General features: G+C 52.2%; 2 protein-coding genes across 2 annotated transcripts in view; both read left to right on the top strand.

Annotated features, from left to right (window-relative positions):
- The window catches only part of SPN (sialophorin), a 2581-nt gene extending 978 nt beyond the window's left edge, over window positions 1–1603 (top strand). Inside the window, exon 3 of the mRNA XM_044915108.1 lies at window positions 1–1603. Within this exon, the coding sequence (XP_044771043.1) occupies window positions 1–640 (640 nt within the window). The 3' untranslated portion in view covers window positions 641–1603.
- Window positions 1604–19258: 17655 nt separating this feature from the next.
- On the top strand, window positions 19259–22195 carry QPRT (quinolinate phosphoribosyltransferase). Its single transcript, XM_021700400.2, has 4 exons — window positions 19259–19343; window positions 20125–20705; window positions 21606–21737; window positions 21820–22195. The coding sequence occupies exons 1-4, from the start codon at window positions 19259–19261 to the stop codon at window positions 22036–22038; spliced, it is 1017 nt and encodes a 338-aa protein (XP_021556075.1). The 3' UTR covers window positions 22039–22195.
- Window positions 22196–22561: the final 366 nt, after the last annotated feature.

Raw genomic sequence — 22561 nt, 5'->3', positions numbered from 1 at the left:
ACCCCCCGTCACCATGGCAACTGGCTCTCTGGAGACCTCTGATGTAGACGGTGGACCCCTTGTCACCATGACAACTGACTCTCTGCCAATCCCCAAGTGGACCAGTGACTCCCCCATCTCCATGGTAAAAATACCCACCGTGACTACCTCAGCGTCCTCCAAAAACAGAAGCAGTACCCAACTTTCAGATCAGGGGACAAAGGGCACCCTGCTGGTGGCTGTGTTTGTGGCCCTGCTGGTGGTCATTGTCCTCGTGGTCCTACTCCTGCTGTGGCGGCAGAGGCAAAAGAGGAGGACAGGGGCCCTGACACTAAGCAGGGGAGGCAAGCGCAACGGGGTGGTCGATGCCTGGGCTGGGCCGGCCCAGGTGCCTGATGAGGAGGCCCTGACAGCAATCGCAGTGGGCTCTGGGGCCGAGAAGGGCTCTGGGGGGCCTGAGGGGGAACGGGCTGGCCGACAGCCCACACTCACCACCTTCTTGGATAGAGGCAAGTCCCAACAGTGCTCCTTGGGGCTGGAGGAGCTGAAGGCCGGGTCAGCTCCCCTCCTAAAGGGGGAGGCGGAGCCGCTGGTGGGCAGCAAGGATGAGGCTTCAGAGCAGCCAGAAGCTGGGGAGGTGGAGGCCCCTCAGTGCTTGTGAAGAACGAGAGTGGAGGTCAGAACCATTCCCAGCTTCCATCACTTTCCGTCCGATCGTCAGCTCCAGGCTCCTTGTCTCCCAGCATGTTCATCCTGAACCCTCATCCAGCTTCTCAACCCCGGGGTCTTCCCACCAGCGCCCACCCCCGGTGCCCAGAGGGCCTACCCCCACGGGACGCTTTCAGACTGAATCAATAACCCTTCCTCATCAGTTCTGACTTCTCCCCACCGCCTTCTCCATGTTTTTGTCCTCGAGACCAGTTGCTGAGTCTCCACAATGCCTACGATTTCTCAGAGGACTCCCCAGGAACACCAGAGTCTAGGAAGGAGGATGGAAGCAAACTCCCACCTTGGATCACTCTGGAAAGTACTTTGGCCCCATAGATTAGGACAGGCCTACTGGGTCAGCTCAGAACCTTCCTTTAACTCCGCGCGGTGCCCTGCGGGGGGCCACCTGGAGTCACCCAGCTGTGCTCCTGGGTGTGCCGCTGATGGCACCTGGACTCTAGGCCGGCCCCTGGCCCGCACCCCCCCCTTCCCCCACCTGTGGACCGAGGCGTCCAGAGGCAGCAGCTACTTCTTCCAGGGGCAGAGGTGAGAAGAGTTTCCGGGCAGGTGTGGTTCTCAGAAACCCCAGCACCTGCGCGGGTCCGGGCGTGGGCGCCGTTGGCGGGCACGAGGCAAGGCCTTGGCTCTGCGTGTGAAGTTGTGGTGGTGAGTACAGCTGGTGTGAGGAGGGGGCAGGAGGGGCGGCAGCGGAGTGGCCACCCTGAGGGACCGCTGAGAACATTTGGGCCCTCGTCTTTGCTCAGGTGGGGCGGAGGTAGCAGATTTACAGCTGTCTGTAGCCCAATAAAGAATGTGGGGCCTGATAGAAAGACTGCATGTGTGACCTGAGTGTGGTTCTTCGGCTCAGTCGCTGTCTGCCCTGCTCGGAGCCTCCCCCGCCTCTGCATGCTCGCCCTCCAGGAAGGGGGAGAGGAGAGCTGAAAGCGGGGATCTTGCTGTCACCCATGTAAGGTGTTTGTATCTCGTCTTCCCCAGGGAGGGGGCGAGCTCCTTCCCTTCTCCAAGGGGAATCGGTGAGACTGACAGGCCCCCCAGAACCAGGAGCTTCCCCTGTGGCTCCGGGATGGGATGTGATGGGGGGCAGGGGGGACAAGACCCCACCCCAGGCCAGAGCCCAGGGGCCCACATGCGCCAGAGGCCGTTGGTACTTCCCCAGGACAAAGAGGAAATTTGCAAAGAGGAAGTTTTTGAGTCAGAGGGCTTGGTGCCTGAGAGACAGGTTGACATACAGTAAGAGAGGTCCTTGGAAAGGACGGGAGTGTGACTGCCCCGTGGCCCGACCCGGAGAGAAAGATCTGGAAACAGCCTGGGTGCATCTGTTCCTGTGGGGGGGGGGGGAGAGAAGGAACAGAATGTGACCACGGGTCCACACAGCCATCAGGGTTTGTGCCACCTGTGCTTGGTCTGGGGACAGGCTGAGCTGGGACGGAAATGCAGCCCTCACCAGCTAAGCTGGGCACCACCGGGCTTCTCACAGGGCGATGTTTGGACGAGCCTTAGCCCCAGCAGCAGGAGCGAGTCCCCAGAGTCCCCCAGACACACGGCAACTGTTGTTTCAGATTTGCTAAACCAAGCGCTCCAATTTCAGGTTTAGAAAATACTGTCATGAACTCAGAGGCCATCGGCTCTACCCCCTTTCGAAGGACACATGCAATCACTTTTCTGGAACTATTACTGGTTTCTGGGTCCTGGGCAGATCCTGAAGGAAGTGGGGCAGGATAGGTATGCCACCCAATAGGGCTCTCGCATCCTGGAAAATAACACGATATGTGAAAAGTGTTCAAATAGAGGTACAGACAAAATTTTATGAGTGCACCGCAAGAAGGGAGTGACGCACTGCTCCTGGGGGAAGGGTAGGAGGCTCCACCCAAGAGCTGACTTAGCTCAGAGTCTGATTTCCCGCTGTGCTCCGGGTGGCTATCGTGCCAGCAAATGGTGGGTCCTCAGTAAATATTCATTTGAGTGAATGAATGATGCTAAAAACCGTGTTCTCAAAACCTGTGCAATGACTTTGAAAAATGTCTACAATATAATGTTTACCTGGGAACAAAAGTTACTTACTAATCTGTAAATATGTCTGAATCGAATCTTGAAATGAAAATGCAAAAACATAGGGGCCCCTGGGTGGCTCAGTCAGTTGGACTGACTCTTGATTTCAGCTCAGGTCCTGATCTCAGGGTCATGGGATCAAACCCCATGTCGGGCTCCACAGTCAGCAAGGAATCTGCTTGAGGTTCTCTCTCTCCCTCTGCCTCTCCGCACCCTCGTATGTTCGAGCTCTCTCTCTCTCAAATAAACAAATAAATTTTTAAAAAAAAGGAAAGGGTGCCTGGGTGGCTCAGTTGTTAAGCGTCTGCCTTCGGCTCAGGTCATGATCCCGGGGTCCTGGGATCGAGCCCCACATCAGGCTCCCTGGTCCGCGGGAAGCCTGCTTCTCCCTCTCCCGCTCCCCCTGCTCGTGCTCCCTCTCTCTTGCTGTGTCTCCCTCTGTCAAATAAATAAATAAAATCTTAAAAAAAAATTTTTAATTTAAAAAAAAGGAAAGAAAATGCAAAAACATAGACATTAATAGAAGAAAGATTTGAAGGAAATATCCCAAATGTTTACTGTGGCTATCTAGCAGGTGATAGGTTTATGAATGATTTTTATTTTGTTTATACTTTTCTGTATTTCCAAGTTTTATATAATAAATGCCTATCACTTTTACAATTAGAGAACACATTAACGAGCAGGTGTTCGCTGAGGGGATGGGGTGTCTGGTTAAAGGAGAGAGGGCTGGAAGAGCAGGTTGGAGCCCCACTGTGAAGGGCAAGGGAGTTTGAATTCAGTTCTGAAAGAAGTGGGGAGGTCACCAAACCTAAGTCTGTTCTCGACTTTTCCAGGGCTTCTCAGAACCATCATGAACCCCCATTCCTTCCTGTCCTTTCTTCTTGGGTGCCAAGTTCCTCTGATCCTTCTTCCATAGTCCCTTGGAGCCATTCCTTCTCCCAGGCCCTAACACATCTTGCCTGGGTCCTGCCCGGTCTTCTCTTTGGGTTTCTTGACCCCAATCACTTCCATCCTCTGCCCAGTGACCCTTCTAAAAGGCCACTCTGACCAGATTATCCCTGCACCTCTTACGGCAGTCAAGATAGAGCCCTAGCATGCATGATAAGACCCGTTTAGGATCTGGACCCCTCCTGGTCAGTCCTCGGTGCAAACATTACGCCCTCCAGTCTCATCAAATTCCTGGTAACTCCCTGAATATGACATGTGATTTTCTTGATGTGTGCTTGGGTGGGGGGTATAGTTTAAAATGCTAAAAATATTTATTCTGTCTAGACAGTAAAAAGTACACATTAAGATTATGCTTACAAATAAAGCTTTGTCATACAAAATGAAAATTCCAGATGGTAACAGAGTTTAGATAGAGAAGGTCTTGAGAAATCTATTAATGCAATTCATTTTTGCAGACAGGAAAAGAGCCTCCACGCATGATTCTAAGGACATTTCATTTCTGAAAATGGATATTTACACCTAGATGTCCTCTGCATCCCTATTTCTGACCCTGGACCATGTTCAGTTTGGCAGGCAGAACCTGTGAAGGGTGGGCTGCAAGCAGAGGGGAACGCCTGTTGGTTCTGAGTCCTCCAAGCCCTTGGGCTGAGGGAATGGGAAACAGACCCCCATCTCTGAGCCCTGAAGCTCAGTAACCATGCCTGGAGGCAGATGAAGCTGGAACTGTCAACAAAATAAGAAAGGAATATAATCAGAAGGTTATAAGATTCCCAAAGTAGTAGCAAGAGCTGACCCAGCCAAAAGTAGAGAGAAAACTTTGAAACTTTAAGAAGGTATTGCTTGAGGATCCTACATGGTGGGTGGCTGTCCTGTTTTGGGGGAGGTTCGGGGTAGAACCGTTAGACAGAAGAAGCCCAGGGTACTGTGAAGACAATCTATTTGCTCCAGACAATGAGCTGCAAATGGGCGCCTGTGTGCCTCGGTTTCCTCGGGTGCTCAGTACCTGCTTGCCGAGTCTGTGGCGTCTGGACGGCCCAGCTAGACTATGGGCCAGATCCATCCCAGGAGGTTGGCCATGAAGAGAGCCACTTACTCAGTCTTACATTCGTAGGCGCTCTGCCTGAAGCCAGCCCACCCCCGGCTTGCCCCAGACACACATATCTTGATTTCCCGCCAGACTCCTCCACCGTCAAGATTCAGCTCAAATGTCACGGCCTTTGTGAAGTTGCCCTTGCAGCTTCCAGCCCAATAGACACAGCATTTCTTCCACAGGGCATCGTGTGGGCTGTACAATAATTACAGCACAACTGGGCTGTAATTATGTGAAGGTGTCCCTCACTCATTAGAGTGGAGCCCCTCCAAATCCACGGGTCATCTTTGTGGTTTCAGAGTCCAGGGCCTGGCACTCAGTAGCCACTCAATATGTGTTTACTGAATGGAGGGATAAAGGAATTAATGAATGAACAAATGATGGCTTTAATTAAACTTGTGGCAAGCTTAGATCTGTGGGTTTTTTTTTTTTTTAAGATTTTATTCATTTGTTTATTTAGGGAGAGAGAATGCACACACACTCAAGCGGGGAGGGGCAGAAGGGAGAGGGAGAGAGAGAATCCCAAGCAAATTCCACACCCAGCATGGAGCCTGATGGAGGGCCCAATCCCACAACCCCGAGATCATGACCTGAGCTGAAATCAAGTGTCTGATGCTCAACTGACTGAGCCACCCAGGTGCCCCTTGGATCTCTTTTGAGTGAACTTAGCATCCAGGAGGATGGCCTGAAGGTAATACAGCCCAAGGTGAGAGCATTATTCTAGTACAATTTGGATATAGTGTGGGCCTGACTTAAAGGGAAAAAGACAGTCAAGTTTGAAATACACTTTTTCAGAAAATCAGATTTTAGCCCTAATTGGCTATTGGGTGATGGAGGGAAGAATGGGGTTAGGCTTCGAGATTTCTATCTTGGGAGGTGGAGGAGATGCGATGGCATTATGTAGAAATGCAGAGAGATGAGCAGTTTAAGGGGAAAACATAATGAGTTCATTTTTAGAACTTGGGAGGGAAGTCAGAGCTAGAGAGAGATTTGAAGTTCATCTGATCTTAGGTAGCAATTTAAATAATGGCATCGATGGGGGCGCCTGCATGGCTCAGTCGGTTAAGCATCTGCCTTCAGCTCAGGTTATGATCCCAGGGTCCTGGGATCGAGCCCCGCTTTGGGCTCCCTGCTCCGCGGGAAGCCTGCTTCTCCCTCTCCCACTCCCCCTGCTTGTGTTCCCTCTCTCGCTGTCAAATTCTGTCAAATAAATAAATAAAATCTTTAAAATAAATAAATACATACATAAATACACAAATAAACACATAAATAAATAATGGCATCGTTGGATAAACTATGTCATTCACTGTGCAGCACGAGAAGGCAGCTGAGGAGAGAATCTCAGGAGTTAGCCAGAGCAGGCTAGCTGCTGTAACAAACAACCCCCAAATCTCAGGGGTATAACTCAGGAGAAGTTTCTTCCTTCCTTATGTAACAGTCCAATGCTGGTATTGGAACGTGGCCTTCCATAAGGTCATTCAGGGACCCAGTCTCCTTCCATTTTGTGGCTCTGCCATTCCCAGAGGGGAGAGAGGGCCACATCACAGGGAAGGCTTTCAAGGGCCCAGGTCTGGAAGTGGTGGTATCACTTTTGCTCACATTCCACTGGACAGAATCCAGTCACGTGGTGGACTCAGTGCAAAGGAGGCTGGGAAATGTAGTTTAGCTGTGTGCCGAGGAGAAAAAAGAGAAACAATCCCACCACACGGAGGGAACACCGAAATGTGAGGTTGGATGTAGGAAGAAGGACTTGGAAGAGACAGCAAAGAGCCTTTAAGAGAGAAACCGGGATAAAAATGGCATCTAGGAGAAAATAGTTTGGGGGCCGGGACGAGATTGAAGCAAGCAAGGTTCCAGGTGCGAGGTGGACCTTGGGAAGAGGAGTTAAAGGAAAGGAAGTGTTGATTTTCTACCCTGTCACTCACAGAGTTCTCTCACTTGATTATCAGTTGAACCCGTGGGGGAGGAATTATCCCATTTTACAGCTAAGGAAGCTGAGGTCCAGAAAGAGGTAAAAAGGTATTCACGATCAGAAAGGATGGAATTAGGGTCTGGACCCAGGACCGAGGCCCATGATCCTCCCAGTGCACCCATCCGAGGAGCCTTCCAGCCGACACCGGCAGCCCCACAGCCTGCAGAAGCCTGGGTGCGTGGAGGGAACTGGGCCTCTGGCTCAGGGAACAGAGGACTTGGAGTCAGACAAGCCAGAGTTCCTCCTGTGCTGTGTAGAAAGCGAAAGGAGAAGGTACATCCAGCCCCCAGGGGTCCTGGGAGAGGGCAGGAAGGAGCTCCAGAGAACCGGGGAAGGGCTGGCTAGACCGGCCCCTTCCTCCTTCCTCTGGCAGCCCCACCCCCGCTCCGGCCTCTGCGAACCCAGATCTGAGCAGTGGACACACCAGCACTTGCACCTCCGAGCTGCATGGACCCTGAAGGTAAAGGAGCCTCCCAGGACTCTCCTCTCTGTCCCTGCATCACCATCTCCCCTCTCCTGCCTCCCTCCCAATCCCAAGTAATCTCAATACCTTACCCCCCCATCCCCCACTACAGAAGACCCCTTCTCATCCCTCCCATCTGCTCTCTGACCCCCTATCGCCCTCCAACCTCTCTGAACCCCAAGCACCACTTCTGTCTCCGGAAAGCCTCTTCTTTCGCTTTCTATAGTCCCCAACGAGTTCTGGGGAGAAAGGGGCTTGAGCCCCAGGAAAGGTAAGGTCCAGGTGGTCTGGAAGAGGCCATGTCTGGGGAGCAGCTCTGGACTTCGCCCCTTGCTAGCAGGCGGGGAGGAAGGGAGGCAAAGTCCTGTCCCTTCTGCAGCCCGGTGGGGGAGGGGGCTCGAGCCCAGTGACTCTGCCTGGGGTGGGGGTGATGTCGCTAAGGAGGTCCTGTGCATGATGATAGGGGTCAGGCTCTGGAGTCAAAGGCTCCTGTTTGAATCTGGGCTCCACCAGGAACAGGCTGTGTGACCTCAGGTGAGTCACCTGACTTCTCAGAGCCTCATCTCCGTGCATGTGTAAAATGACAATTCTAGCTCCCAGCTCACAGGGCTGTGGGGAGGGCAAATGACAGACCCGTGGAAGCTATCTGGCCAGTGCCTGGAGGACAGGCGGCTCCTTCTTGAGCTCTCTGCATTTTCCCTTTCCCCTCCCTGGGCTGCTTCTTCCCCAGCTCTGACCTGCCTCCCCTGCTTTGGGGCTTCTGCTGGCCCCACACACCTGATACCTCTCTCTGGCTTTGGAACCAGCTTTTGGGGGTGGGGAGGGGCCTAACCAGCTTTTGGCTTAGAAATGACCTCAGAGTCAGAGCCTGGGCTCAAGTCCCATCCCTGCCACCTGCTTGCTGTGTGACCTTGGACAAGACGCTTGTCCTCACTGTGCCTCGGTTTCCTCAGGGATGGAGTGAAAACGTTGCCTCCCCCTTGGGTCGTGGGGAGGGCTAAGTGACACAATAGGAATAAAGTGCCTGCTACACAGAAAGCCCTCGGCATGATTATGCTGGTGCTGGTGCGGACTCCCCACACCTGGATCTCCAGCTCTGAGCGCTCCCCAGGCCCCCCTTCCATTTCTGGAAGCCTTGCGTGTCCATCTCCACCCTGACATCTCCCTGGCGTGTCAGACTCAAAGACCTCCCCCCCGGACCCACTCCATTTCTGTTCCTGCCTCACCATCCTCCCACTCGGCCTGGAAACTTCAGGGTCGTCTTTGATGGCTCATTCCCCCTCGCACCCCAATATCCAGACAATGACCGTGTCCTATGGACGTCCCTTCACCTGAGCGTCACCTAAACCTCTGCCTTTTCTGTTCCCACCTCCCTCTAGGGGAGCAGCCTGGTGGGGGGGGGCTTCCTTCGCTTCGCCGCCTTCACGCTGCCTGCTCTCGGGTGATGTGTATGTAAGTGGGCTGGCGCTGGATCCAGGCCCCCACGGGAATTAAGCCAGGGGGAAATAGACAAGTCAAAGGGGTGAAGCAAAAGCTGGGGATGTGGGGGCAATGGGAGAGGACAGAGGTGGGGCAGAAGCAGATGTCAGGCTGTTGGGCAAAGACGGAGAGGTCAGACTTGGCCAAAGTGGGAGCGGGCCAGTCTGTGTGTGTGTGTGTGTGTGTGTGTGTGTGTGTGTGTGTGTGTGTGCGCGCGCGCGCGCGCGCGCGTAGGTACTGTGCTCTCTTACAGCCTTGGGAGCGACCCCCTCACCACCCTTCCCCTGGCCCACTACTTGCCCAGGCTGTTGCGACAGCCTCCTACCTTGCATCTTTCAAGAACACCAGGCACAGTTTAAATATTTAAACTTCCAAGTGACTTCTGACCCAAAGTTTTAGTGATTTTCCCGTTGCCTGCTGAACAAAACCCTAACTCGTTCCTGTCATCCAGGGCCTGCTCAGTCTGGCCCCATCCTGTGGCTCAGCCCTCTCGCTTGCTACCCTAATGAAGCACTCTGCTCTGAAATTCTGTAGATGCTTTTACCACCTGCGTGACGGGCAATCCTGTTGGGCCCTCTTTGGAGGTCATTTCTCTTCTCTAGGGAGAGAAGGGGATAAGAAAAGAACTTTAGCTGGAGGCTTCTGTGCGCACCAGCCTCTGTCTCCATCTGGCGTTAGCCAAATGGATCAACAAATAAATAAATAGCTGGAAGAACAAGATAGCCCGGGTCGCGCCCGGGGGTTCAGAGACATCTGGGCAGGCATTGCTTGTCACCTCTTTCCCTCCTCGTTGTGGCCCTGTGATTTCTTTCCTTTCCTTTTTAAAAAAATTTTATTTATTTATTTGACAGTGAGAGAGAGCGAGCGCGTGAGTGGCAGGCAGAGGGAGAGGGGGAAGCGGACTTCCCGCCAAGCAGGGAGCCTGATGCAGGATTAGGTCCCAGGATCCTGGGATCATGACCTGAACCGAAGGCAGACGCTTTTTTTTTTTTTTAAGATTTTATTTATTTATTCATGAGAGAGAGAGAGAGAAGCAGAGGGAGAAGCAGGCTCCCCGCTGAGCAGGGAGCCCGATGCGGAACTCGATCTCAGGACTCTGGGATCATGACCTGAGCCGAAGGCAGACACTTAACCATCTGAGCCACCCAGGCGCCCCCGGAAGGCAGACCCTTAACCCAGCCACCCAGGCGTCCCGATCTTTCCTTTCCTTTTCTTTTCTCTTTTCTTTTTTCTTTTGTCTCCTCTCCTCTCCTCTCCCCTCCCCTCCCCTCCTCTCCTTTTCTCTTCTCATCCCTTCTCATCCAAAATCTGTTTATTGGATAGTTTCCCATTCATCTTGATTTGGGATGCTTTTAGTGCTGCTTGGGTCTGAAGGAGCATCCTTCCGAAAGCCTTGCTTTTCCTCCTGTGGGTTGGCAGAGGACAGTGGAGCAGTGAGCTCACAAAATTATGGTTTGTGGCTAAAGACGGCCGTGATTGGAGCATCCGGGCACTTCACGTCCATGAAGGACCAGTCGGCACTAGGCCAGGCGCTGCTTCTTTTCCCCTCTTCTCCTCTTCCCGGGCCCTGGAGGGGTGCAGGAGGTCCTTCGTGAGGGGCATGTTCTCATGGGGAGGCCGTCACTGCGGGAAAGCCCTGTGATTGCTGCATGAAACTGGCTCTCAGAGAGGTTAGTTAGCAAGCCGCCTAGGTTCACTCAGTGGGCAGGTGGTGGAGTCTGATTCCAGCCCAGGTGTTTCTGACTCCCAGACGTTCCTACTACACCAGGGGCCAGAGCCCTGGAACCGTGGGTGTGGTTTGCAGAACTCTGCCAATGTCGACCTGATAAGCACATAGCAATTTAAAAATATCACTTAGGGCTAGATGATGGCGGTGGGGTGGGGTGGGGTCGGTGAGGGGACTCTGGGGCCATCCTGCCTGAGTTCGTGACCCTCACTCCCCACTTCCCAGCTGTGTGAACTTTGTGAACTGCAGGTGTGTTATGTGGCCTCTCCGTGCCTCAGCTTCCTCATCTGTAAAATGGGGAAAATAATGGGACCTACCTCATAGGGTTGTTGTGAGGATCGAGTGTGTCAATATATATAAAATGCTTGGCACAGCTCGTCAGAAGGACCGCAAAAGTGTCAGCTGCTGTTTGTTTGTTGGTTTGTTTGGGTAACCTCTACCCCCAGTGTGGGGCTCAAACTCAAGACCCATTATGATGATTAGACAATATGTCATTCCAGAGTCTATCCTAGATGAATGGTAGTGGGCACCAGTTTTAAGAAAAATTTACGAAGGCGAAATCTTTAAAATGGACAACTTCTAAGTTAATTTTTTTCATGTAAATTGGGGAGAACCATCCTTTTTTTTTTTAAGTTTATTTAATTTTAGTGATCTCTACACCCACCATGGGGCTCAAACTCAGGACCCCAAGATCAAGAGTTGCACACTCCTCCGACTGAGCCTGCCAGGCGCCCCCTGCCTGACTTGGTTTTAGTTGGGACATATACCAGCCCCGTAGCCGCAAGCACAGGCCACATCATTACACACAAAAGGAAGAGCAAACACTTGTTACTCATCTGTGGTGCATTCACAGAGCGTTTATTTATGCCCGTCCATCCCAGACAGCAACAAGGTAAGTGAGGGATGTAAAGAGGAAGGTGTGGGGGCTCTGATTCTGGCCCAGTCCCTCACGGCCCTGAGCCACCATCCAGTGAAGGCCACCTAGAAACACAGTAAACATCAGCCAACCATCCAGACGAGAACAGCAGAAGTGCCCATGGGAGGAAATCTTCCTATATTCTGCCAGGGTCATCACTTTATCTGTTTTTTTACATTACTTGTAAAGAAAGAAGTGCAGGAGGGGCGCCTAGCTGGCTCAGTCAGAAGAGCATGTGCCTCTTCATCTCGGGGTCATGAGTTTGAGCCCCACGTTAGGGGTAGAGATTACTTAGATAAAGATTTTTTTATTTATTTGACAGAGCGAGACACAGCGAGAGAGGGAACACAAGCAGGGGGAGTGGGAGAGGGAGAAGCAGGTTTCCCGCTGAGCCGGGAGCCCGATGCGGGACTCGATCCCAGGACCCTGGGATCATGACCTGAGCCAAAAGCAGATGCTTAACCAACTGAGCCACCCAGGTGCCCCAAGATTACTTAGATAAATAAAACTTTAAAAGAAAGAAAGAAGTGCAAGAAATATCCCCAAATGCTTTGTTTCCTCTCAGAAACAGGGATGCCAATTTCTTAAATTTTATTTAAATTCAGGGCGCCTGGGAGGCTCAGATGGTTAGGCGTCTGCCTTCGGCTCAGGTCATGATCCCGGGGTCCTGGGATTGAGCCCCGCGTCAGGCTCCTGGCTCAGCGGGGAGCCTGCTTCTCCCTCTCCCTCTGCCTCTCCCCCTGCTCATGCTCTCTCTCTCTCTCTCTGTATCTCTGTGTCTCGAATAAATAAAATCTTTAAAAAATTTTTTTATTTAAAGTCAATTTAGTTAACATATAGTGTATTATGAGTTTCAGGGGTAGAATTTAGTGATTCATCAGTTGCATGTAACACCCAGTGTTCATTTTATTATGTGTCCTCCTTAATGCCTATCACCCAGTTACCCCATCCTCCCATGCACTTCCCCTCCAGTAACCCTCAGTTTGTTCTCTGTAGTTAAGAGTCTCTTATGGGGGCGCCTGGGTGGCTCAGTCAACTAAGTGTCTGCCTTCAGCTCAGGTCATGATCCCAGGGTTCTGGGATCGAGCCCCGCATCAGGCTCTCTGCTCAGTGGGGAGCCTGCTTCTCCCTCTCTCTCTGTCTGCCTCTCTGCCTACTTGTGCTCTCTCTCTCTCTCTGTCAAATAAATAAATAAAATCTTCAAAAAAAAGTCTCCTATGGTTTGCCTCCCTTTCTGTTGTTATCTTATTTTATTTTTCCTTCCCTTCCCCTATGTTCATCTGTTTTGCTTCTTAAATTCCACATACGAGTGAGCTCATATGGTATTTGTCTTTCTCTGACTGATTTATTTCACTTAGCCTAATGCACTCTAGTTTCATCCACGTCGTTGCAAATGGCAAGATCTCACTCTTTTTGATGGCTGAGTAATATTCCTATATATATCACATCATCTTTATCCATTCATCTGTCGATGGACATCTGGGCTCTTTCCACAGTTTGGCTATTGTGGACATTGCTGCTATAAACATCGGGGTGCACGTACCCTTTCGGATCCCTACTTTTGTATCTTTGGGGTAAATACCCAGTAGTGCAATTGCTGGGTCGTAGGGTAGCTCTATTTTCAACTTTCTGAGGAACCTCCATACTGTTCCCCAGAGTGGCTGCACCAGTTTGCATTTCCCCCAACCGTGTAAGAGAGTTCTCCCAGAGATGCCAATTTCAATAAAACTCTGGACAACCAATTAAGAGATCAAAGTTACATCCCACAAGGTAAAACTATCATCTGTGAAGTCTAGGCATCTTGAGAGAACTTTTACGTATAACAACTGCAAGGGTAGAAGGCAGGACAGGGCGTGACAGCTGTCCCCTCTGGGTGGCAGTTTCTGGGCAAGGTCCCTCAGGCACCTGCAAAAACAGTGCTCCCTTCTCCAAAGTTCCTTTCAATAACAACTGCTAATTAGAAGAGCCGTATTTTCAAAGCTTCCCTTTTGTTGGAAATGCAGGAGAGAGTGGGGGACTGGAGCAAACCAGACGATTTTTTTTCCCACAGACGGAACAGGGAGCGGGTAACATTCTGCCTCCACAACAGAGAAGCTGAACAATGGGTCTTGAGGCTCCAAGAGAGTAACCCCAACTGGTGGAGGCCACATGGGGGGGACGACCTGGGTCCACACGGGTCATTTCCTAGCTTTGTCCTTTCCTAGCTCTGCTCTGTAAGTAGTTTCCTTTACATTTCTGAGCCTCCGATCCCCATCTGTAAATACAAATGAGCTCTCGCTTGAGGAACTGGGCGTAGGATTTGTGGAAGTGCCAGGCTTGAGGCGATGGGGCAAGTGCCCGGCGTATGGTAGGCACCAGTGGATGGTACTGATGATTCCCTTCCTGCAGTTGCGAAGCTCTCAGCTCTGCTACAAATTAGAATTAGGTTACTACCATGTTGCAGACCAGTTATGTCAGAATCTCTGGGGGTGGGGCCCCCGCATCAGCATTTTGCTGAGCTCCCCAGAGAATTCCATTGTGCGGCCAAGGTTGAGAACCACTGCGGTTACTCATCCTAAGGAAAACGTCCCTTGGCCCTCTGTCAAATGAGGGTCCTCGCTTCTCCTTCCCTCCCTCCCCTCCCCCTTCCCTCTCTCCCTCCCCTCCTTTCTCTCTTTCTTTCTTACTTTTGTTATGATAGAGAATTTCAAACATGCACAAAAGTAAGCAGAAAAGTATGATGAACCCTCATGTACCCATCACCCAGCCTCAACAACCACCGATTTTTGGCCAGTGGGCTCCATCCACGCCACGTCCACTTTCTACCTTTCAGGATAACCTTAAAACAAAACCAGCTCTCAGGTCTTTTCATACATGAACATCTTGGCGTGTATTTTCTAAAAAAGATAAGGACTCTTTTTTTTGTTACAACCACAATACAATGATCACAACTAAATTTTTTTACATCTAAATTTTGTTTTTGAAATTTCTTTAGTGTTTTTAAACATCCAGTCAGTGTCCAGATTTCCAGTTGTCTCATAAATGCTCTAATTTGTTTTCAATTTGTTTAAATTAGGATCCAAATAAGATCCATACGTTGTGATTGGTTAACATGTGTCTTAAGGTTCTTTTTGTGGGGGAGGGGGTGGCACCTGGGCGTCTCAGTCAGTTTAGCGTCTGACCCTTGGTTTTGGCTCAGGTCATGATTTCAGGGTTGTGCGATCTCTGGGTTGTGAGATCGAGCCCATGTCTGCTTGAGACACTCTTTCCCTCTCCCTCAGCCCCTACTCACCTACGCTCTTGAGCGTGCTCTCTCAAATAAATGAGTAAGTCTTAAAAAAAAAATCCTTTTATTTTTTATTTATTTTTTTAAAAGATTTTACTTATTTGAGAGAGAGAGAGAGAATGTGCACGAGTAGAGGGGAGGGGCAGAGGGAGAAGGAGACTCCCCACTGAGCAGGGAACCCAACGCAGGGCTCCATCCCGGGACCCCAAGATCGTGACCTGAGTCAAAGGAAGTCAGACATTTAACTGACTGAGCTACCCAGGCTCCCCTAAAAATTTTATTTTTCGGTCATCTCTACACCCGACATGGGGCTCGAACTCACAACTCCAAGATCCAGAGTTGCATGCTCTACCGACTGAGCCAGCCAGGTGCCCCTGTTTTAAGATTCTTTAATCTTTTGTTTTCCTTGCAATGTATTTGTTGGAAAAATGAGGTTGTCCTCTGATAGTTTCCTATGGTGTAATTTTGCTGGCTGAATGCCCGTGGTAGGGTTTAACATGTTCCTCTGTCCTCTGGTTTTCTTAAAAATTGGTGGTTGCATCTGGAAGTGTGATCTGACTCTGGGTTAGCTGTTTGGGAAAAAGTATTGCTGGGTGGTGGTGGAGTGCCCAGTATCTGGTTGTCTTTCTTCTTGGTGTTGAGTTTTGATGTTCAGTGCCTGGATCCATTGGTTCACATCCGTTGGTTCACTGGTGTTGCAAGATGGTTCTTGCCTTTTGGCAGTGCATTGGTTCTTGCTTCTTTTGTCTAAGTGAACAATTTAATGATTTTTAGTAAATTTGCTAAGTTACATGGCCATCCCCACAGATCATTTCCAACACTCCAATACAACCCCATGCCATTTAGAGTTAACTCCCAACCCCAGGCAACCACTATTCTGATATCTGCTTCCTTGATTTGCCTTTTCTGGACATTTCATGTAAATGGAGGCACAATATGTGGTCTCGTGTGAGCACTGGTTCTTCTTTTTTTTTTTTAAGTAATCTTTATGCCCAACGTGGGGCTCGAGCTCACCACCCCAAGATCACGAGTTGCATGCTCTACCGACTAAGCCAGCCAGGCGCCGGGGAGGATTGGTTCTTAACCCTCGTGTGCATCTGAATCACAGGGGGAGCTCTCCCAAAACTTGGATGCCTGGGAAACACCCCTGAAAGGTTCTGATTCATTTGGTTGGGGCTGGGGCTGAGCAGCAGAGTCTGAAAAGCTCCTCAGGTGGGTCCCTGCTTTCTCGGTTCTGCTGAGAAGAGTGGTCACACCCACCACCTCCACTTCCTCGCCTCCCATGTACTCCTTGACCGTGACGCTGTGGCTTCTGCCCCCACCACACAGCACTAAGATGCTCTGGCAACAGCCTCCCCACTGCTAAGTCTTATGTCCATTCGCAGCCTTCCTTCTACTTGTGTCTGCTCACATCCTACTTCTTGAAACCCTCGGCTCCAGACACCCACTCCCTCCTGGTGCTGCTTCTCTTTTTAAATACTGGTGCTTCCCAGAGCCCTCCTCTTCTTACCTGACCTGGTGATCTTACCCGTGCTGTGCTTAGTCATCACCCATGTCTGCTGATGGCTCCAAAATCCCCGTTTCTCGCCCACTGTCTCTCCGAACGCCAGGATCCACCATCAGGACGCGGCCCATGCACAATTTTCCTGCTGACATCTCAACCTGAACATCTGCAAAGCCGAAGTCTCTCCCCCGCCCCCCCAGCTCTGCTGCTTATCAGCTGCGTCATGGTGCATGAACCTCCTTGACCTTCAGTTTCTGTGCTTGTAAGATGGGAGTAATCCCCTGTGGTGAGTTTCAGACGAGGGAGCCCAAGAGAAGTGTGGAGCCCACAGCTGGCGCCCCAGACACATGCAGGTCGCTGCCTTCTGCTGCCCCCATCCTCCACCCTGAACGGTGCCTTGTGGCAGGTTGCAGCTCCCCATGGCAGAAACCCAAGGCTTCTACATCTCATGAGCTGCTCATTCTGGCAGATCCTGCCTTAGAAACAGCTCTTGCTTTTGCCCCTGCTTGCTGTTCCCATGGTTCCTGCCCAAGTTCAGGGCTTCATCTTTTTCTGTCTGGCCGATTACGTCAGCCTCCTTTTGCTTCCCAATCTGTCTCCAGTCGGTGGCTGAAGTGACCCGTCTAGAACAAAATCATAATTCTATAATTTCCTTGCTTGGGGCACCTGGCTGGCTCAGTCGGTCAGTCAGTAGGGTGTGTGACTCTTGATCTCGGGGTTGTAAGTTCAAGCCCCACCATGCTGGATGTAGAGATTACTTAAAAATAAATCTTAAAAAAAAAAATTGCCTTGTGCTTAAAATTCTGTGATGGCCCCTAGGATCTGTCCAAATTGCTCAGCTAAATAATTCAAGCATTTTTCCCCCTGGCCATCTCATTGCTCCCCTGAAGCCTGCCCTTACAGCATTTCTCTATTTCTTGCTTTTGAGTCTCGGACACCTGCTTTTTCAGCCTGAAATATCTCCCGCCACATCACCTCATAACTCTGCCTGGCAAACATTACTCATCCTTCAAAGCCACAAAAATTACCTCCCCCTTCATCACAGACACTTAGTCATTTCTTCCTCTGTGCTCCCACGACCCCTGGTAAAGCCTCAGTCGTCCCTTAGCAAACACATCTACCATGTACCAGACAAAGTTCCCGGGAGCTTTGCAAATAGTCACTCACTTAATTTTCACACAACCCTGCGAGGTGATTATTTTCGTTTTCCCTGTCACAAAGGAGGCACCTTTGAGGCCCCGGAGATGTTCAGTCACTTGCCCGAGATCACTTAGCTGCAGGTGGCCGAGACAGTACTGAAGACCAGGCCGTATGGCCCCAGAGTCTGGGTTCTGATTCATTCCACCGTGCAGTCTCTCTGCCTGGGTGAGTATCACTGAACACCCAGTATTAAGCAAAACAATATGAAATTGCCAATATTTGGCCATTTTTGACCTATAAAAGCAGCACATTTGTATGGTTCCGTGCGTGAGGCACTTGGGATGGAGCAGAAAACTCTCTGGATGATCCATTTTTGGCCCCCAGAGTAGAGCACGGGTGAAGAGCAAGGAACCGACTGAGCATGTGACCCGATAGGGGGTCTGCCAGAGCCCCCAGCCAAGGAAGTGATATCTAAGAGAAGACCTGAAAGAGGAGTGGAGGTGAAGGAGAAGTCTGAGGTGAGGGGAAGGGAAGGGACTTCCAGGCAGAGGCACAACCTTGGAACAGCATAGGCTAAGGCCTGAAAGCTAAGAGGGAGCGCTGTCCACTCTGTCATCCAGCAATTAGTACTTGGCACAGAGCAGGCCTTCGAGAAGGATTTGTCAAAAGAATAAATGAAAAATAGAGAGAAGTATCAGCTGGAGCTAATAGAATGAAAGTGGGTTTTTTTTTTTTAAGATTTTATTTATTTATTTATTTGACAGAGACACAGCGAGAGAGGGAACACAAGCAGGGGGAGTGGGAGCGGGAGAAGCAGGCTTCCTGCTGAGCAGGGAGCCCGATGTGGGGCTCGGTCCCAGGACCCAGGGATCATGACCTGAGCCGAAGGCAGACGCTTAATGACTGAGCCACCCAGGCGCCCCGAAAGTGGGGTTAGAGTGACTTACTTTTTTACTGCCTTATTTTAATAGGTTTAATGAGAGTAAAATTCACCCTTTTCTGTGTAGGGTTCTGCGTCTTGACAAATGCATCAGTGGTGTAACCACCATCAGAAACGAAATGTAGAACAGTTCAGTCCCATCCCCAAACTCCCTGGTGCCAGTCCTTTGTGGCCAGCCCCTCCTCCACGCTCAGGCAACCACCAGTCTGTTCTCTCACTGTGGTTTTGCCTTTTCCAAAATGTCATATGGATGATGAACTCAAATAGCACAGGGCCTTTAGAATCGGCTTCTTTACTTAGAATAATACATTTGAAACGCTTCCCTATTGTGTCTGTCAGTAGTTAGTTCCTTTATAGGCTTAACGACTGAGTCACCCAGGTGCCCCAGGATTCACATTCACTTTAAAAAGCAAACATCAGGGGGACACCTGAGTGGCTCAGTCAGTCAGGGTAAGCATCTGCCTCCAGCTCAGGTCATGATCTCAGGGTCCTGGGATCGAGCCCCGCATCGGGCTCCCCGCTCAGCGGGGAGCCTGCTTCTCCCTCTCCTGCTCCCCCTGCTTGTGCTCTCTCTCTCTCTCTCTCTCTTTCTCTGTGTGTCAAAGAAATAAATACAATCTTAAAAAAAAAAAAAAAAAAAAGCAAACATCCCTGCACCTGGGGTGGATGGAATGTGAGCTTCTGCATCTCTGGTGTACGTCCAGGGGCCTTTTGCCTGGCCGGCTGGTGAACAGTGGAGATGGGAACTGAGTCTTTGTCACTTTTACTGACTATTCCCAGCACCCCGCCAGGGCACAGCTGGCTCTGAGCGAGGAATGAAAGCCACTTGGAGCAGAATGTGGGAAAGGAGGGCCAGGTACCTCCAGGTACCAGGTGGGGGAGGGGGAAGTGAATATTGGGTGCTTGGCTTTAGGGGAAGAAAGGGTGGGCAAGAAGGGCCTTGTTCTGAGAGTACAGCAAGCCAGAACGCCTGGTCTTAACTTCAACTTGGAGCAAAAGTGAGGAAGCAAAACAAACCCCCTAACATGCCATCCAATGTCCGTCCAGGGCTCGAGCACATGAGGCTGCAGGCCTTCTCCTGGCCGACAGATGGCGATGTTGCACCGCGCCTGAGCTCACCCGTTCGCTCCACGGACCTCAGGGGCGGGTTAGCCGCCAGACGCGGGCAGGAAGGACCACCAAGTGCACAACTCTTTTTTTTTTTACGGGGAAAGGACTCGCGCACACTCCTGAAGCTGTGCCTCACAGAGCAAGGGCTCAAGCCCAATTTCCCCCTGCACGTTCCTTGTACAGCCCCCATCTCTAGAGAGAGGACAGTTCGTTGAGACATCAGTGGAGGGGGGCGGGGAGGGGGGGGGGGTGGGGGGGAATGCTCCAAGCAAGAGGTGCAAAGGCAGAAGAACAGGCGGCCGTGACCACGAGGCCTGGCCGGTCGGACTCTGCCTCCAGTTTGCTGTATGACCTCGGCCGGCTTGCCTTCACTCAGTCTCCACATCTGTAAAGAGCTGGCCTTCCCGCGGTGAAATACGGCAGCCGTGGGGCAGACACACATCCTGCCTGGGGCGGCTGCAAAGGCAGCAGGTGGCTTTCCGGGGTCTTCTCCTCTGGTTGGTCAGGAGCTGTTGATCCAGCACTAGGTTTGCCACAGAATAGAGGCCACTCAGTTGAATCTGAATTTCGGATAATCAACAGATAATGTTTAAGTGTAAGTATGTTCTATCACCCGGGATATATTTATACTTAAAACAAACCTGTGATGTTTGTCAGAAATTTAGATCTAACGAGGTGTCCTGTGTTTTTATTTGCTTAATCTGACAGCCTTGTCCAGCCCACAGGGCCTGGGACCCCCAGATCTTCGCCCTGATTGGCTGGCCCCCAGTGTCGCTGGTGCTTCAATGTTTTGGCAAGCAGCCGTGACTCCCAGGGAGGCAGCCAAGATATAACCCCCTTGTCCGTCTTTCCCTCCCAGGCCTGGCGCTGCTGCTGCCCCCCGCCACTCTGGCCGCCCTGGCAGACAGCTGGCTCCGAGAGGACTGCCCCGGTCCCAACCACGCAGCCCTGGTCACGGGCGCAGCCCCCTCGCAGGCGGTGCTGTGGGCCAAGTCCCCCGGGGTACTGGCTGGGAGGCCCTTCTTCGATGCCATCTTTGCCCAAGTCAACTGCCAGGTCTCCTGGTTCCTCCCCGAGGGCACAAAGCTGGTGCCCGTGGCCAGGGTGGCCGAGGTCCGGGGCCCCGCGCACTGCCTGCTGCTGGGGGAGCGGGTGGCCCTGAACACGCTGGCGCGCTGCAGTGGGGTGGCCAGCGCCGCCGCCGCCGCCGTGGAGGCCGCCCGGGCTGCGGGCTGGACCGGGCACGTGGCGGGCACAAGGAAGACCACGCCCGGCTTCCGGCTGGCGGAGAAGTACGGGCTCCTGGTGGGCGGGGCCGCCGCTCACCGCTATGACCTCGGAGGGCTGGTGATGGTGAAGGACAACCACGTGGTGGCGGCGGGTGGCGTGGAAAAGGTGCGTGCCCGGCCGCGCCCCTGCCCTGCCCCCCGCCCCCGACCTCCCCGCGGCAGCCCTTCCCCTCCACCAGGGACCCCCCCACACCCCCCAAACCACACCCTGGTGAACAGTGATGGCCCAGGAGTCAGGGCTGCTAGACCCCCTGACCCCCTGGGCGCTCTACCCGTCAGATGGGCGCGTGGCCGACTTTTCTCTCCCGGCGCTCTGGGACTCGCTGTGATGTTCAAAAGCAAAGGGCAAGCTGCCCGGAACCTGGTGTTGGTGGCGCTGTGACCTTGGCCTGGTCACTCTAGCTCCCTGGACCGGTTTCCTTTCTGAAAATGTTCTGGAAGACCCCTTCCAGTTTTATTTATTTATTTATATATTTTTTCGGTGCAAGAAGGTGTTTTTATTATAGCAGGAGGACAGGACCCACAGGCAGAAAGAGGTGCCTTCCAGTTTTGGGGTTTTTTTTTAAGATTTTATTTAATTTGACAGAGAGAGACACAGGGAGAGAGGGAACACAAGCAGAGGGAGCAGCAGGGGGAGAGGGAGAAGCAGGCTCCCCGCCCAGCAGGGAGCCCGATGCGGGGCTCGATCCCAGGACCCTGGGATCATGACCTGAGCGGAAGGCAGACGCTTAACGACTGAGCCACCCAAGCGCCCCTGCCTTCCAGTTTTAATATTCTTGAGTCAAACTGAACTCCCGTCCAACTGCCAAATATTGCTGCTATTTGGCCATCTTTCTGATCATTTCATGTGGTTCACCTGGTGTGGGAGCAATCATCTGGCTGTCTGGTCTTCTCCCTAACCCCCAGCTCCTTTCCCACCCCGGGCCTCTGGAAGGCCAGGCCCCGCTCTGTGCCCCGTGCCAGGCGCCATTGAGCTCACTCTGCCCCCTCCGGGCCTGCCCCACAGGCGGTGCGAGGGGCGCGGCAGGTGGCTGACTTCGCCCTAAAGGTGGAGGTGGAGTGCGGCAGTCTGCAGGAGGCTGTGGAGGCCGCCGAGGCGGGAGCGGACCTCGTCCTGCTGGACAACTTCAAGCCTGAGGTGAGGCGGGGTCTGCGTCCCGGGAAGGGGCTGTGGTGGGGGCCGGGGGGACCCTCACCTCCCCTTGGCTTGTGTCCCACAGGAGCTGCACCCCACGGCCGCAGCGCTGAAGGCCCGCTTCCCCGGTGTGGGTGTGGAGGCCAGCGGGGGCATCACGTTGGACAACCTCCCTCAGTTCTGTGGGCCTCACATCGACGTCATCTCTCTGGGGATGCTGACCCAGGCTGCCCCCGCCCTTGATTTCTCCCTCAAGCTGTTTGCTGAAGGGACTTCGCCAGTGTACCGGGCCTACAGGTCCTAAAGCCAAAGAGGACACCACCGCCCATGGAATAACACGGTTTCTTGGGACCCTCAAGGTTGCCCCTGTTTAAATATGGTACATGACTCTGTCCGGGTTAGCCTGGGCGGGGGTCTGGCTCGGCCACCTACTGCTCATGTGAGCTGGGGGCCTGACTTCACCCCTGCTCATCTGTACAATGGGTCTAATAAATGATCACCTTACAGATTTCTTTGGGTGATAATGAATAAGTGCTCAGTAACTCTTAGAAATTACCATAGCGGGCGCCTGGGTGGCTCAGTTGGTTAAGCGACTGCCTTCGGCTCAGGTCATGATCCTGGAGTCCCTGGATCGAGTCCCGCATCGGGCTCCCTGCTCGGCAGGGAGTCTGCTTCTCCCTCTGACCCTCCCCCCTCTCATGTACTCTCTCTCTCTCTCTCATTCTCACTCTCTCAAATAAATAAATCTTAAAAAAAAAAAAAAAAAGAAAGAAATTACCATAGCTCGGGCGCCTGGGTGGCTCAGTTGGTTAAGCGACTGCCTTCCG

This window comes from Neomonachus schauinslandi, chromosome 5 (genome assembly GCF_002201575.2).
Source record: "Neomonachus schauinslandi chromosome 5, ASM220157v2, whole genome shotgun sequence".
NCBI classification, from domain to species: domain Eukaryota; kingdom Metazoa; phylum Chordata; class Mammalia; order Carnivora; family Phocidae; genus Neomonachus; species Neomonachus schauinslandi.
Note: the sequence above shows the minus strand (reverse complement) of the source record. Positions and strands in the feature narration are given on the sequence as shown.

What these genes read in the sequence shown, in the direction of transcription:
- QPRT (XM_021700400.2), top strand. Translation starts at nt 19,259, where the DNA reads ATGAGGCTGCAGGCCTTCTCCTGGCCGACAGATGGCGATGTTGCACCG. An exon ending in CGGCGGGTGGCGTGGAAAAG is followed by an intron (nt 20,706 to 21,605) that starts GTGCGTGCCCGG and finishes CCTGCCCCACAG; the next exon opens with GCGGTGCGAGGGGCGCGGCA. An exon ending in TGGACAACTTCAAGCCTGAG is followed by an intron (nt 21,738 to 21,819) that starts GTGAGGCGGGGT and finishes TGTGTCCCACAG; the next exon opens with GAGCTGCACCCCACGGCCGC.